This window comes from Callithrix jacchus, chromosome 1 (genome assembly GCF_049354715.1).
Source record: "Callithrix jacchus isolate 240 chromosome 1, calJac240_pri, whole genome shotgun sequence".
NCBI classification, from domain to species: Eukaryota; Metazoa; Chordata; class Mammalia; order Primates; family Cebidae; genus Callithrix; species Callithrix jacchus.
Window position 1 is genome coordinate 105,316,439 of NC_133502.1, and position 15,396 is coordinate 105,331,834.

Consider the following 15,396-nt stretch of genomic DNA (forward strand, 5'->3'; position numbering starts at 1 on the left):
GCAAATCTCGGCCTGGACGCCCCAGCCAAGGAGGCAAGTGTGGGGGGCTGCTCCCTGAGACGCCATCCCCCACCCCCAGCTCTGCGCCTCCGGCTCCCTGATCGTCCCCTTTGGCTTCCAGAAACCTTCCGCTTGGGGTGCCCAGAAGGCTAAGTCCGGGAGACGCCAGGGCTACAGGTTCGAGCCGCTCCGCCCCCTCCTGCCACTTAAAGCCACAAACGCCAGCGGGAACCTTTCCGCTTGGTCTTAGTCTGCGGTCACTGCTGAGGTTTTCGGAACTTTCCAGGCAAAGGCCAGCCAGGTCCTTTACCTCCAACCCACGCCGCGCCTACCTCCCGCCTGGGACACCCCTGGGCCCAGGAGATGGGCCGACGTTCCAACTGTTGTCCTCGCACCCTGACTGCTGTCGGCTCCCGTGCCAAGGGGCGCGCGCATCTTCCCGAAGCCAGCAACGCTCCCAACCTTTCGACTCGCCCTCCTCCTCCTCTGAGCTAGAGTGAGGCCGGCTGAGCCCGGATCCGGGGTGCACTCGAGCGTTCCCAGCGCTCGGGATTCGCCCCCACCTCAGCGCCGACCTTCGAGGGGGTATTGAAACTTGGAGGTCGAGGCCTCTAATTCTAAAGCTCAAATCGGCCCCCGCCTTTTCTCTCGACACCCCTGTGCCTGTCGCGTGCCAGCCGGGAGAGCGGCCGGGCGGAGGATTCGAGTGCTCTGGGCCGCGTCGCCCCGTCGGGTGCAGAGCTGAGCGCACCATGGCCCGCTGCTGCTGCCTGTCCGCGGAGGAGAAGGAGTCGCAGCGCATCAGCGCGGAGATCGAGCGGCAGCTTCGTCGGGACAAGAAGGACGCGCGCCGCGAGCTCAAGCTGCTGCTGCTGGGTGAGTGGCTGCGTCTCCGACCCCCGCGAGTCGGGCGTTCCCCTCCCGGCCGCTCCACTGCCCCGGACTCGCGCGGGCCTGGAGCTCAGCGGAGGGCAGGCAGCTTCCTCCTTATCGCCCTCGGAGCTCACTAATGCCAGCAACTTGGGGCGTTAGGCACCTGTTCTTTCCATCTCTGGCTGGGCGACTTGCAAAAGCACCCCTTCCCCTGCCCCAAAACAGGACAGGGAACCATAACACGACCTCTTGACCGCTGTACCCCATGTGTTCCGATGTGCCCCTCTCCCCAAAACTCTGTCCACACCTCCGCCCGCAGCACACCAGCCTGGGGATCTGTGGTGGAGGAACTGCCTGACCCACATCTAGGGTTCAGCGCTAGCTCTGACCCGCACTCTCAATTCTAGATGAAGCATCTGGAGTACTTACATTTGCCAGACCGTGCTAGGTGCTTATAGACATCACCACCTGGTGATGCGGGCAGGTGATATCCCTATTCTAGAGAATTAAAACATGGAGGCCTGGAGAACTGACCAACTTGCCCTGATTGAGAAAAGGCAAAGCAGATACTAGGTCAGTTGTGGGGGTGAAGCCCAGGCGGATGGCCGCACCTCTGACTGTGAGCTCCTATGCCTGCCTCCCATGGGTCCCTTTGGCCAGGCCTTTCTGTTTGCAGCAGACCCGAACCTCCCTTGCCCAGCCTGACGCAGCGTGTCCACACCCTAGGATTCAGCTTGGCTGCTCAGGTGCCTCTGCCACGTCTTCATCCAGCTCTTTTTGTCTCTGCAAAGGTCTGGGTAGGACATCCACTTTCAAACAGAAAGAAAACAGTTTAAGGTTTGCTCACATTATGCCATAAGGCAAGGATCCTACCTCCTCAGACTTTCTAGAATGCTGTCAACACATTTGCTGTTTGAGGAATATTTTACCTTTTCTGTCCTTCAGACTATGATATTAGCTGTCACTTTTTTTTCTAGATAGCCACAAAGATTTCAGCTTTTTTCCTTCATCCCTTTCGAACAGGAATTCTCTTATACCATCTGTCCCTTGATTTATTCATCTTTATTCCTTGTGGAGGGATCACTCTCCCAGAAAGCTTCAAGGAAAGACAAAGTTGATCTAGTTAGTGTAGTATAGAGAAGGCTCTCGGCCAGGCCTTCAGACATGGGGGGAAGAACCCCCTTACCCTTCTCCCCTGGGTTTAAAGGACCCAGTCTGGTCTTCTGGGATGAGGGGGTGTGTGCCCCTTCCCACAGAGCTGGAAGTCTGTAGGTCCAGTGGGGTCTGGCTACTCAGAGTCTACGCTGCCCCCATCCTCACAAGACCTGACCTGGATGGAATACCCAGCCCAAAGGGCCCCATGCCAGCTTCTAAGGCCTGAGCCCTAGAAAGGAGGCAGACCTAATTCCTGGGGAGCACACAAAGGGGCAGTTGTTTGCTGGGGCATAAAAGTTTGGAAGTGTGGGCTAGGTAGGAGTGAAGGGAGGCCCCCCCCATGAGAGAGGGAGCCTGGGAAGGGAAGGGAAGGGGCTCTGTTTGTTGCCAAGGCTATTTCTGTGTCTGGCCCATAACTTTGAAGGATCTGAAAATTCTAAATTGTCCCTGTCCTTGTAGGGTATTATAAAGCGACTTATGGGGTGGGGGCTTTGTACTTTTGCCCCAAGTCCCACAAACAAGGGGTTTAGTTGTGTATGTGCTTTTTTCTTTCAAGTGCAGGCTGAACCCTATTTCATTTTGCAGTGCTTTGATTTGTGTCAGTGTAGGGAGTATAGTATCCAGAATATACCAGGAGCTTGACAAATGCTATCTCTTTGTATGAAAAGTTATGCAGTCAGCTAAGCCATACTGTATTGGTAATAAGCCTGTTTGCTTGATGTAAAATGCTTGCATGTACACACAAACTAGGGGAGGAATGTTTGTAGGTAAATTGTTTGCCCTCAAAGTCACATTACTCAGGGTGACCCAGGATCTTCATCTCCCCAGGCCCTTGCTCCAACACCCCCTTGAGGCACTATCTGACTTCCCAAAACCCCCATTTTCATCTTTCCGAGTTGTGACTAGCACATCCCCTTAGTGAAAACTCTCCTGTGAAAAATACACTTTCCAAACCACAGGGAGCTGTTCAGAACTCCAAGGATGGACTTAAAAACCTCTGATTTATTTCAGTTGATAAAGTACTGTGGCACAGTTCTATTTCTGCTTCTCAGGTTAAGGAAGAGCCGGTGACTCAGAAGAAACAGGAACTAGGGAAGGGTATGTGCTGTTTTGTCTGAAGTCATGCAGTTTGGGTGAAAAATTTACCCATCTCTCTAGTGGGTGGATTAGAGCATCCACTATTCAGGTGCCTCAGTTAAAAACTGCACTTTGCAAATAGGAGTTTGGGATCCTTTTGTGGAGCATGGGATGACCCCAAAAACCACCAGCTCTTTCACAATGAAGCATGCTTTTGCAACAAAATGATTTGAGGATGTTTCTAAAGTGCATTATCCTGTTTCTGCTTAATAAAAGCACGGGTCAGTGTCTACCAGGGAAAGATAAAAGCTGTTGTTTGGTTAAGGCTAATAATTGCAAGATGTTGGCATGACTCCTTCTCCAGAAAGAGATGGATAAAATAAAGGACATGGTTAAATTTAGTAGAAAGAAATTTACCAGTTTCTTGGATGAAAGGACAAAATGGAGTTCTGATAAGAACATTGATGGGGACTGATCAGTGTGGGGAGAGAGCGTCAGGACAACAGCTATTAAGGGAAAATGAGATCTTGGATTGATTTTCATGTTAAATGTACATTGGTGAAGTGGCTTGTTAATTGGGTTTACTAAATTTTGGATGCAGCCCTCACCTTGGAGCTCCCTGGAAGGAAGAGGAACTGGTATGTAACAGATGCTGGCTGAATTAGTTTGCTAGGGCTGCCGTAACAAAATACCACAGACTGGGAGGCTTAGGCAAAGGAAATTAATTTTTTGACAGTTATGCAACTGGAAGTCCAAGAGTAGTGTTCTGGCTTGGCAGGTTTGGTTTTTCCGGAGGCCTCTCTCCTTGGCTTGCAGACAGCTGCCTTCTCCCTGTGGCCTAACATGGCCTTTCTTCTGGGCGTGCACATCCCTGTGTCACCTCCTCCTCCTCCTCCTTCCATCCCCTCCTCCCACCCCTTCTTTCCCCACTTCTTCCCCCTTCTCCCCTCTCTCCCCTTTTCTTCTTTCTGACACTCTTCAGGTTGGAGTTCAGTAGTACAGTCATAGCTTCGTACAGCCTTGACCTCCTGGGCTCAAGCAATCCTCCCACCACAGTCTCCTGAGTAGTTGGTATTAAGGCGTGAGCCACCATGCTGGGCTTATTTTTATTTTTCTTAGTTTTTATTGCCAACGCTGGTCTCAAACTCCTGAGCTCAAACTATGCCTCTGCCTCAACTTCCCAGAGTTGTTGGGATTATAGGTGTGAGCCGCTGTGCCTGGCCACTTCCTATTCTTATAAGACACCAGTTCCTATTGTATTAGGGTCCTGCTCATTTTATCTTAATCACCTCTTTAAAGACATTATCTTCAAATACAGTTACATTCTAAGGTTACTAGTGGTTGGGATTTCAACATATAAACTTGGGAGGACTAAATTCAGTCAGAAACCCTGGTGCAGAGATGACAAATGTAGATTGTTAGGCCAGGCTGCCTGTGTTTGAATCCTAGCCCTACAGCTTCTTCGCTGTCGACTGACTGCTCTGGGCTTTGGATGGTAGAGCTCAGTGTCCGCTGTCATCACTCAGTTTGAGTGTTTCAGTAGAGAGGTGTCGTTTTCCATTTAGTTGACCAACTGCGGGATGCATAGAAGATGGTCTAGGTTGTCCTGGTAGTGCTTTAACAGAAATGTTTTGCTTTGAGTTTCCTTTAGTGTTTTCTGAGCCATAAACTGATTGTAAAACCCCTCTTCCTACTTACACCAAAGAGTTGAAAATCTGGGTCCCAAAAAGTTTTATTGCACTGGTTATGACAAAATCCCATTTTAGAATTAGCCATCATGTTCCTGGGCAGGAAGTCCATTCCAGAAACTGGTGCAAATAGTGTAAATTTCATGGTAAAAAGTGACAACACTGGCCGGGCATGGTGGCTCATGCCTGTAATCGCAGCACTTTGGAAGGCTGAGGTGGGTGAATCACCTGAGGTCAGGAGTTTGAGACAAGTCTAACCAACATGAAGAAACTCCATCTCTACTAAAAATACAAAATTATCCAGGCGTGGTGGTGCATGCCTGCAATCCCCAGCTACTCAGGAGGCTGAGGCAGGAGAATCACTTGAACTGGGAAGCAGAGGTTGTGGTGAGCCAAGATTGCACTATCGCACTCAAGTCTGGACAATGAGAGTGAAATTCCGTCTTAAAAAAAAAGTGACAACACCTTCCTACTCAGTGAAGAAGAAAAGGAATGAAATGGTAAATATACTCACATTCCTGTGTCTGAGCTTAGTTCAATGCAGGAGGCTTTTCTAAGGTGCCAGTGCTCGGTACAGGGATTTCTTCCCAAGGGCTGAGTTGGAGAAGGACAGTTCACAAATAGCTGTAATGAGGAAGATGGTCATACAAGCTTAACAGATTAAGAGGTGGAACAGGCAGAACATAAAGGAGGAGCCTCTGGAGGAGGCATCATCTAAGTGGGCCTTGAAATATGGGGAGGGTAAGATGGAAACCACTGTTTGCATGTCAGGACTAGGGTGAGATATACACAAACTCTCCTCACCATCTGGGGAAACTTCTGAGGACAGTAAATGGTGTTCTTAGAATCTGGGATCATATGAATGATCCCTGAGGGCCAGATTTCATTGAGTTTTTGTGCTTTATTTTATTGTTTGTTTGTTTTGAGACAGAGTCATGCTCTGTCACCCAGGCTGAAGTGCAATGGTGCAATCATGGTTCACTGCAACCTACACCTCCCAGGTTCAAGTGATTCTCCTGCCTCAGCCTCCTAAGTAGCTGGGATTACAGGCATTGGCCACCACACCTGGCTAATGTTTGTATTTTTTAGTAAAGACAGGGTTTTACGAAATTGGCCAGGCTGGTCTTGAACTCCTGACCTTAAGTGATCTGCCTGCCTCAGCCTCCCAAAGTGCTGGGATTACAGGCATGAGCCACTGTGCCTGGCCTGTGTTTTATTTTAACCAGTTATTAGAGTATTGTGGTCATTATAAAATAGATGTTAATTTAAAAATGCTTACTTATTTGCCGTAATATGCTTCAGAAAGGAGGATTGTGTGGTTTTGTCTGTGGCTTCTGTTCATCCTGGCTGGAGCAAACCAATCTCACTAGACAGCTTGCTTCGATCCATAACACAGCAGTTCCTGAGGCCTTTCAAGAGGCAGATGCACATACCCCCTCTTCTGTCTACCCTTAAATGAATACAGAACCTTTTGAAATAATGGACTTTTACCCTTTGCACCTTTGCAAATCATCTTTATTGAATACAGTAAGTCACCAGGCGTAAGTGTACACTTTGATGAGTTTTGACAAATGTATGAACACAATCTAGAAACACTTCCACCATCCTAGAAAATTCCGTGTGCCTTTGTAGTCAGTTTCCTTCTCCAAGTCTTTTTTTTTTTAAACTTTTTATTTGAAAATGATTTAAAATTTATAAAGAATTTGTAAGAATAGCACAAACAACACAAGTATGCCCTTTTCCATTGGCAATGTTTGAGGGTAAGTTGTATGTGTTGTGGCTTTTTCCCTAAACACTTCAGTGTGTTTTTCTAAAAATAGGGTAATCTCTTACATAAGCGCAGTACATTTATGAAATGTCAGTATGTTTAACTTCGATGCAATGTTTGTGTGGAATCTGTCATCCATATCCCAGTTTTGTAGGTTGACTTAATAATGTCCTTAGTGGCGTTCCTCATCTCCAGTACAGAGAACAGGGGAAGCTCAGGGATTGCATTTGATTCTCATATCCCTTTAGTTTCTTTAATCTGGAATTTTTCCACAAAGTCATTGCTTCTATGACATTGAATATTTGAAAAATACAGTCCCCTCTCCCTTTTTTTAGCAGACGGTTTCTCATTTGGGATTGAACTGGTGATTTTCTTATGGTTAGAGATTCCAACTGTGCTTTTCTGGCTGGAACACTGGATACGTGCTGTTGTGTCCTGGGGGGTGGCATCTGGAGGCACACCATGTCCCTCTGCCCCTCAGTGGCGATGTTAAAGCTGATGGCCTGGTTAAGATGTTGTCTCTTTTATGCACTGTATCATAATTTTGTGGAGAGACACTTTATAAGGCCATGTAAACACCCTGCTACTTATCAAAATGTCTCTTTAGATTTCGGAGCCATTGATGGTTTCCACCTGATCTAATCTATAACATGGTGTCTGCAGAATAATTTTCCAACGCTAGCACTCTCTCCACATTTACCAATTAGCACTTGATAATCTACTGCAACAGCCTTACCTTTGCTCCTATTTCTTTATTCATGCAAATTCATGAATCCCTAGCTTTTTTTTTTCCCCCTCAATGAGTTTTATTTCATTACTGTTCTTAATCATTTTGGTGCTCAAATTCTACCCGATTTGTGCAATGAGATCCCTTTCAAGCTGGCTCCTGTGTCACTGTGGCATGCCTCTGTTTTTTTTGTTTTTTTTGTTTTTTTTGTTTTTTTTTTTTTTTTTTTTTTGAGCATTTCCTTGTTTGCCCCAGGCTCATCTTGTACCAATCCTTCCCCAGTTGGGGAAGAAAGCAGTCATTTCTCAGAGGGGCTCTAGTTCCTTTTAGTGAAGAACTGAATCTTTTTAAAAAAAAGTGTTGAAGCCACTTGAAACAAAGATATCAAGTACCTAATTCAGATCAATTACTAGTACAGTATCCAAGTACCTAAAGAATCAAGGTGCTAAATCATGTCATTAGAGAATGGAATTTTTGAGGCTTTAATAAGTCTTAGCTGTGGGCAGACATAAAGTGGAAAAATCTGCCAGTGGAGTTTGGCAAAAATCAATGTAAATAAAAAGTCTTAAGCCTCAAATGGTCTTTTAAAAAAATATTTAAGATGCCTTGTGGTCTCTGTCATCTTTTGCTTTCTCATTTCCCATGATACCTAAACCACAAGGGGAAAATATCGCTGTAACAGCTCCCATCTGTAGGGGTATATGAAGGGAGGTCATGATGTTGGGACATCAGAGAGGGATTTTCAGTGAATTACTGTAGCAAAGCTACAGTGATACTAAAGATGGTTGAAATTCAAAGAGGAGACAATAATTTATTGGAAGGATTGTCACCAGGGCATCTCATGGAATTTGAAGAGGATTTGAATAATAAAAAATGAGAAAGAGCAAGTTCCAGGGCAGTTGGGTTAGGGGACTCTTCTCCAGGCACAGCCATCAACAGGACTTGACTCCATTCTCTTCCAAGCTTGAGAGCCCTCTCAGCTGACGACCTTTATAGCCAGGTTGGGGCATCACGGTGCACTCCTGGATCAATCAGTTCTGGCCAGGGAACATGCATCACAGACATGACCATCGCCTGAATGCCGATGGCCGGGGATTGGGATCCCTGTGAACCAGTAGCCACAGTTGCAGACGCTGTTAGAGGAAGAAAATGTACTAGCAGAAATCCAAAGGCTCTAAAGTTGGAAGAGACTGCAAAAGCCTCTGCAAGAGCCCTGACATTCATGATGAAGATTGGCTCTCTGCTGATGGGTAAATTAGCCGTGCTGGCCAAGATTCTTGGTTGTAGACTATGTAAGCAGATAAATAATTTATTGGAGTGGAAGCAGGAAATAGAATTAATGGAAATTGGAGAGGAGGCTCAGCAAAAAGGCAGGATTTAAGGGACGCTGGACATAGCAAACACTAGTACCAGACAAGGCTGTCAAGGACACAGCCAGGGACTCCACCATCCTGCCAGTCGCTGCTGCTGCTGCTGCTGTTAGACACTTATATTCACAGCAGTGCTGCAAATCCCGACCATCTTCTGCACCCTAGCGTCACTTTTCAAAACCTCGGTCGGTCTGTCTGTGCCGAACTACCATGTTGTTGCGGGGAGGCAGTGTGACATAGTGGTTAGGAGCATGTTCTTTGGAGCTAGCCTTACTGGGCTTAAAATACAGGCTCTGCCACTGATACACTGTATGCATCCTTGAATATACACTAGTTTCCTCATCTGTTAAAGGGGAATAACAACCCAATGAGGTAGGTACTATTATGAGAAATTAAGTGAGTCATTATTTTTAGAGTGTTTAGAATAGTGCCTGGGATATAGTCAGTGCTATTTATTTTAGGTGCTTGTTAAATAAAATTGTGCCAGCCTTAGCTTTCCACCATAGGGAAAGGGGGGTGGGCTGCCTCCTATCTTTCTTGGAATTCTTCCCCCAGAAGATAAGTGCTCAGATGCTAGGCAGCCCCAAATCACAAAAATCTACAACAAAAATGTGACATTTTCCATAAAATAGCTTTTTCTAAATGCATTGGTAAAGGCAAACTCAAAGAAAAACTAAATGTAAGCTTTCAGACAATGGAATCATGAAAAGGAGGCAGATGTCTTTAAATATTAAGGTGTACTTAATATTGTTCCAGTTAGTTTTTTCAATTTGTTTTTTTAAATCATGCCTTTATTCTACAGGGCTATGAAAGTTTCACACATGTATCCTATTATCCCAGGAAGCTCCCACAGCCCGTCTGCCATCTTTGTCTCTGGTGGTAAACATTTGCCAAATCCCACCATTTCTTCCCCTATCCAAAGCTGCAACTCGCCTGCATTATTGCAATGTCCTCTTGATTTCCCATTGTCCATATTTGCCCATCTATGGTCCATTTAAAAACTTAGATTATATTATCACTTTGCTTAAATTCAGTGTCTTTTACCTAAACTTACAATAAATGCCAAATGCCTTCTTACCTCTCAGAATGCACATAGGGTCATTCTCCCACTGGTTCACTGGGCTAAAGCCAATCTCACCTTCTTTGTGTTCCTCAAATGCAACGTTTGTTAACTTTGGGTCTTTAAGCTTGCTCTTTTTTTCTGCCTGGAACATTCTTTTCTGTTCCCCACTCTTGCTCCACATACATGGCTGTTTCTTCCTTATCTTCACATCCCAGCTCAAAAGTTCATCTCTTGACAAGGCCTTTCCAGATCACGCTACTGAAATCGTCTTTGCACCATTTACTCTTACTTGCCTGGTTCTATAACTTGGTTTTATTTTTTCATAGCTGTTATCTTGGAATTGACCTGATATTCTTGTTTATTTGTTGGCTCATCTGACCCCCAAGTAGATTGCAGGCTCCCTGAGAGTGGGGCTGTGCTATCTTGTTCCTGTATCCTGGCGTCTGAACCAGTTTTGTGCCTGGCGCAATGTTTTAATAATGGCTGGATGGTACAGTGTGAACACTGAAAACCAGAATGATACTTGACCAATCAAATGAGATAGGTTGACTATCAGATATAAAATATTCTTCCATAAATATATGTTGATATACCCGTGTTACAGATAGAACAAGTGAGTGCTCATTTAGAGAGAGTCCTGTTATTACTTCATTATAAGACTACATTTGATATTTAATATATTTATCTTCCAATATTTTTTTTCTGAATAAACTTTTGCATATAAAACAGTAGCAATCAAAGCTGAAATTTTCTAGAATATGAACACAAAAGTATTGCCTATGTGACATGAGTCCTCCTGGTACTCTCAGTATTAATAACAACAAAACCAATGTTTCTTTTCATGGTTCACTAAAGGCTTGACCTCTTGGGATCAAGCAATCCTCCCACCTCAGCCTCCCGAGTAGCTGGGAGTGCAGGCATGCCGCCACACCTGGCTAAGTTTTAAACATTTCTTGGGAGATGGGGTCTTGCTATTGCCCAGGCTGGTTTTGAACTCCTGGCCTCAAGTGACCCTCCTACCTCAGCCTCCAGAGTCATTGTAATTACAGGCAGGAGCCACTGCACCCAGCTCAACAATTTAAATAATAGAACAGATGAACAAGTTAAACTATACTTTCTAATTTAAGAAAATTACTTCCAGCACTTTGGGAAGCCAAGGCAGGTAGATCACGAGGTCAAGAGATCGAGACCATCCTGGTCAACAAGGTGAAACCCCGTCTCTACTAAAAATACAAAAATTAGCTGGGCATGGTGGCACACGCCTGTATCCCAGCGACTCGGGAGGCTGAGGCAGGAGAATTGCTTGAATCCAGGAGGTGGAGGTTGCGGTGAGCTAAGATCGTGACATTGCACTCCAGCCTGGGTAACAAGAGCGAAAGTCTGTCTCAAAAAAAAAGAAGAAAATTACTTATGAGGTTGCTGATAGGATATAGAAATTCATTCCACATGTGGTTTGAATTTTGCAAAATTTAAATTTTCTCTGAAGTTGATGGGTGATGTGAAGTCAACATCTACTTAATTAATGGCCACTGTAGGTTTCAGGGGCTACAACAGCCAGATCTCTGTTTTTGTTTTTCCTTTTCAGTGTGTGGTTCTTAGGTTTAAAGAGTCCATTGTAATGAGAGTCAAGGTAAGCGAGACAGTGATATTCTCAGAATTTTGGAACAAAAAAGGAAATTAATAGCAAAGAACAGTGAAAAGTGGTAAGATTTAGGAAGCTGAAAGTTCAAGCCAGCAGAAATCTGGTTAGTTCATGACCCAGTACCTCTTAATGGGAACTATTTTTTTTTCTTCAAGAACTTGTTACTCCGGGAGCTGTAAACATCACCAGTAAGCATGTTTCGAGTCCATCGCTCTTCTGCCTCCCCTTTCCCAAAATCCAAGAAGTAGTTCCTACTGTGCTGCCAATCTGCTATCTGGGCTCAGGCCATTCATTCACCTACCATTGTGAGGTCCTGAGAGAACTACCATGTACGTTCCAGAAGGCCATGTGCAGAGGATGGTCAACAGCATGAAGTTCCTGCTTGCACTCCTTCTCAGAGTGGCATTCTGATGTGTGGCCATAACTTGACATCATGAGATGAGCAGTATGTTTAGGCTCTGGAAACTGAGTTTCTTTTTTTTTTTTTTTTTAATTTTTTATTGCATTTTAGGTTTTGGGGTACATGAGCAGAACATGCAAGACAGTTGCGTAGGTACACACATGGCAGTGTGTTTTGAGTTTCTTTTTTTTTGGTGAGGGGAGGCTCTGAGTTATTGGGTGTATGACCAGAAGGAAGACATTTCCTCTGAACCCCAGGGTCCTTACCTGTAAAATGAAAAGCTTGGACCAGATGACCTCTGAGGTCTTTCGAATTCTGTCATCAGATGTTTTCTACAGGTGGTTCTCAAAGTGTATTCCCAGGATCTGCAGCATCGGCATCAGCACCTCCTGGGACCTTGTTAGAAATGCAAACTCTCAGTCCCCATCTTGGCTCTCTTAAGTAGAACTTGCGGAGTGGAGCCAGCAATCTGCTTTTTAATAAGCTCTCCAGGTAATCCTGATACACACTCCACTTTGAGAACCTGTGTTTTATGGCATTGGCCTGGAGCTCAGGAGCTGGCCAGCCACTGATTGTCACACTGGGCTTTCAGCAGACTTCCAGGATGCACCTGACACTAATCTGCCTAGAGAATACTTTGTTGCTTGAAGTTGAAGAAATCTGTTTCTCGTCAATTTGATGAAGGGACTTTAAGGGCTGAGCTAGGTAATTTGTAAGGGTCTTTATGCATTCATCTCAAAGTGCCAGGCTGGTGGGCAAAGAGGAAAAGCAAGCACATGTGTATGTTTTACCATGGCAAGAATCATTTCAAAAAGTAGTAAATGTTCATGTTTGCATAGATCCTTGTACTTGGATGTACTCTTTAAAAAGTTGTGCTCCTAAAAACTGCAATGATCTTTGGCTAATAACCATTAATTATTTTTCTATTAATGGACTTCGTGGTGCTGAGGAAGCATATTCTAATAAAAGCCATCATATGTCAATCTTCTCATTCAAAATTCACCCTCCATGGAATATTGGCTGGCGCAGTGGTTTGAATGTCTCCTTCAAATCTCATGTCGAAATTTGATCCCCAGTGTTGGAAGTGGAGTCTAATGAGAGGTGTTGAGGTTGTGGGGGTGGATCCTTTGAGACTAGATTAGCACTCTCCCTTGGGAGTGAGTACTTGCTCTATTCTTGAGAAAGCTGGTTGTTCAAAAGAGCCTGGCCACTTCCGTACCTCTCTCTTGCTTCCTCTCTTACCATGTGATCTCTACACACACCAGCTCTCCTTCACCTTCCCTTAAGAGTAGAAGTAACCTGAGGCCCTCATCAGATGCAGATGCTTAGTTTTGAACTTTCTAGCCATTAGAATATTGAGCCGAATAAACCTCTTTTCTTTATAAATCACCCAGCCTCAGGTATTCCTTTATAAAACAGAGTGGATTAAGATGGCTGGTATTTCCATCCAAAGAGACCTTGTTGTCAAGGACTCATGCTTTTTAAAAATTGACAAATTCTAATATTTTGTGCTATTTAAATAAATGAGAGAAAAAAGTGAAATGTATTTTTTTTATCGTTTTGCCTGAAAGGCATCTTCTGTATTGATGATCAGTTGTCAATTATCATGAGATGGATTATCTATGCCACTTCTCTCTTGAATCTGCCACGAACAAGACCTTCATTTCTGAGTAACCCATCCCAGAATATTTGTTTCTGTTGCTCAGCTACTGTGTAATTGAAAAATATGTTAATTATATTATTAATCAAAATCAAATAAAGGAAGGTGATTAATCTTTTGCAGACTCATCTAATCTATTTAGTGGTAAGCCATTAGTAGTCTTAGTCAATACCACTCAAAATGCATATGTGGACCCAGGCTGAGCAGCACACACAAGAGCAGTACAGAAATTGAGAATAAGTGTTTGGGAGCCTTTATAGCAATTTAACATTGCTGCGACATCAGAGCGTTTTTATTGCATTTCATAAATATAATAGTCTAAGAAGTTTCCATCAGTCTTCAACTGGTGGAAAAATTTAAAAATCAGTTCTTTCTCACAGTTTGAGAAACACAAATCAAACCTTCATTCTGTGGATTGGTTGACCAAGGTCCAGAGGAGTGAGGGGACTCAGGCAGATGTCACAGGGCCAGGTGATTAGTAGCTAATTGGCAGAAGGGCCAGGAGTTAGTCTGAGTCTTCATGCTGAATTTCCTAGTTTCTAAGGCAATATTGATTATGAGAGATGCTATAGTTTGAAAACAGACTTTCAGAAAAGCAAATGCCACCATAGTAAATATATACATCAATGCAAAGGCATTTAAACCTCAAAAGTGTTCATTTATATAGATACAAGCCTTAGACTCAAGCATATAGGTAATTTACTTTTCTCTCTTTTCCTTACCAGATGAAGCAAAACTTCTCTATTTATTGACATAGTATTTGATTTCATGAAATCAATTTAAGTGCTAAAATGAGACTAGAAAAGAAACCTCTGTGTATTGCCATCAGCCCACTGTGTTCTATTTCAAGTGATCTTATATGAGATCTTGAGAAGAGTTCTTTATTGGAATAGTGGGCTGTCATATATACAGAAGGCTAAAAACATAATAGTGACCATGCGCTTGCTTCAGCAGGACATATAAAATTGGAGCAATACAGAGAAAAACAGCATGGCCCCCGTGCAAGGATGACATGGAAATTCATGAAGCATTTCGTATTTTTTGACTTTGGGGACTCATGGGAAATGGTGGGAGGGGTGAAGGATAAAAGACTACACATTGGATTCACTGCTTGGGTGATGGGTGTACCAGAACTCAGAAATCACCACTGAGGGACTTATCCATGTAACCAAACACCACCTGTTCTCCAAAAACCCATTGAAATAAACAAACAAAATAGTAATAGTGACCAAATATGTGGGAGCTCCAGTATATGCTATTATTTGCTCCAATGTCTGAATAACTGTGGATGGGCCACATCCTGGCAATTTAATAAGAGTGTTGAAGAGTTTCACATGAGACCTTGAACTCCATGAGGTCTTTGCTCACCACTGAACCCACAATGCTAAGTGCAGAGCTTAGCTCAAATACTGGTTGAATGAGGATATGTCTTTCTTTTTATAGTGGTTTGCATGAAATACCAGCTGAGTGCTACAAAGAATTCCTTACAGTAGCTCAAAGTCTCTTTTGTTTGGGATAGTCTAAGAAGGTTCATAAAAGGAACACAGACCTGGGCTGGGCCTTGAAGAAAGGAAAATTAGAAATTCCAGAATTGATTTTTTTTTTTTTTTTTTTTTTGGATTAGTGGTGTGAGGATATGAAACTTGAGCTTGGTTTCCAGAAATGAAATGAGATTTGGAAAATAATTCCTTCCTTCCTTCCTTCCTTCCTTCCTTCCTTCCTTCCTTCCTTCCTTCCTTCCTTCCTTCCCTCCCTCCCTCCCTCCCTCTCTCCCTCCCTCCCTCTTTCCTTCCTTCCTTCCTTCCTTCCTTCCTTCCTTCCTTCCTTCCTTCCTTCCTTCCTTCCTTCCTTCCCTCCCTCCCTCCCTCCCTCCCTCCCTCCCTCCCTCCCTCCCTCCCTCCTTCCTTCCTTCCTTCCTTCCTTCCCTCCCTCCCTCCCTCCCTCCCTCCCTCCCTCCCTCCTTCCCTCCTTCC

The 15,396-nt window shown here is 44.3% G+C and overlaps 1 protein-coding gene and 1 pseudogene across 1 annotated transcript in view; both read left to right on the plus strand.

Moving 5' to 3' along the window:
• Window positions 1-236: 236 nt before the first annotated feature.
• GNA14 (G protein subunit alpha 14) overlaps window positions 237-15,396 on the plus strand; it is a 224,295-nt gene continuing 209,135 nt past the window's right edge. The window contains exon 1 of the mRNA XM_035291486.3: window positions 237-876. Within this exon, the coding sequence (XP_035147377.2) occupies window positions 753-876 (124 nt within the window). The 5' untranslated portion in view covers window positions 237-752. The remainder of the gene's footprint in view (window positions 877-15,396) is intronic.
• LOC118148282 (U6 spliceosomal RNA) lies at window positions 14,365-14,465 on the plus strand (annotated as a pseudogene).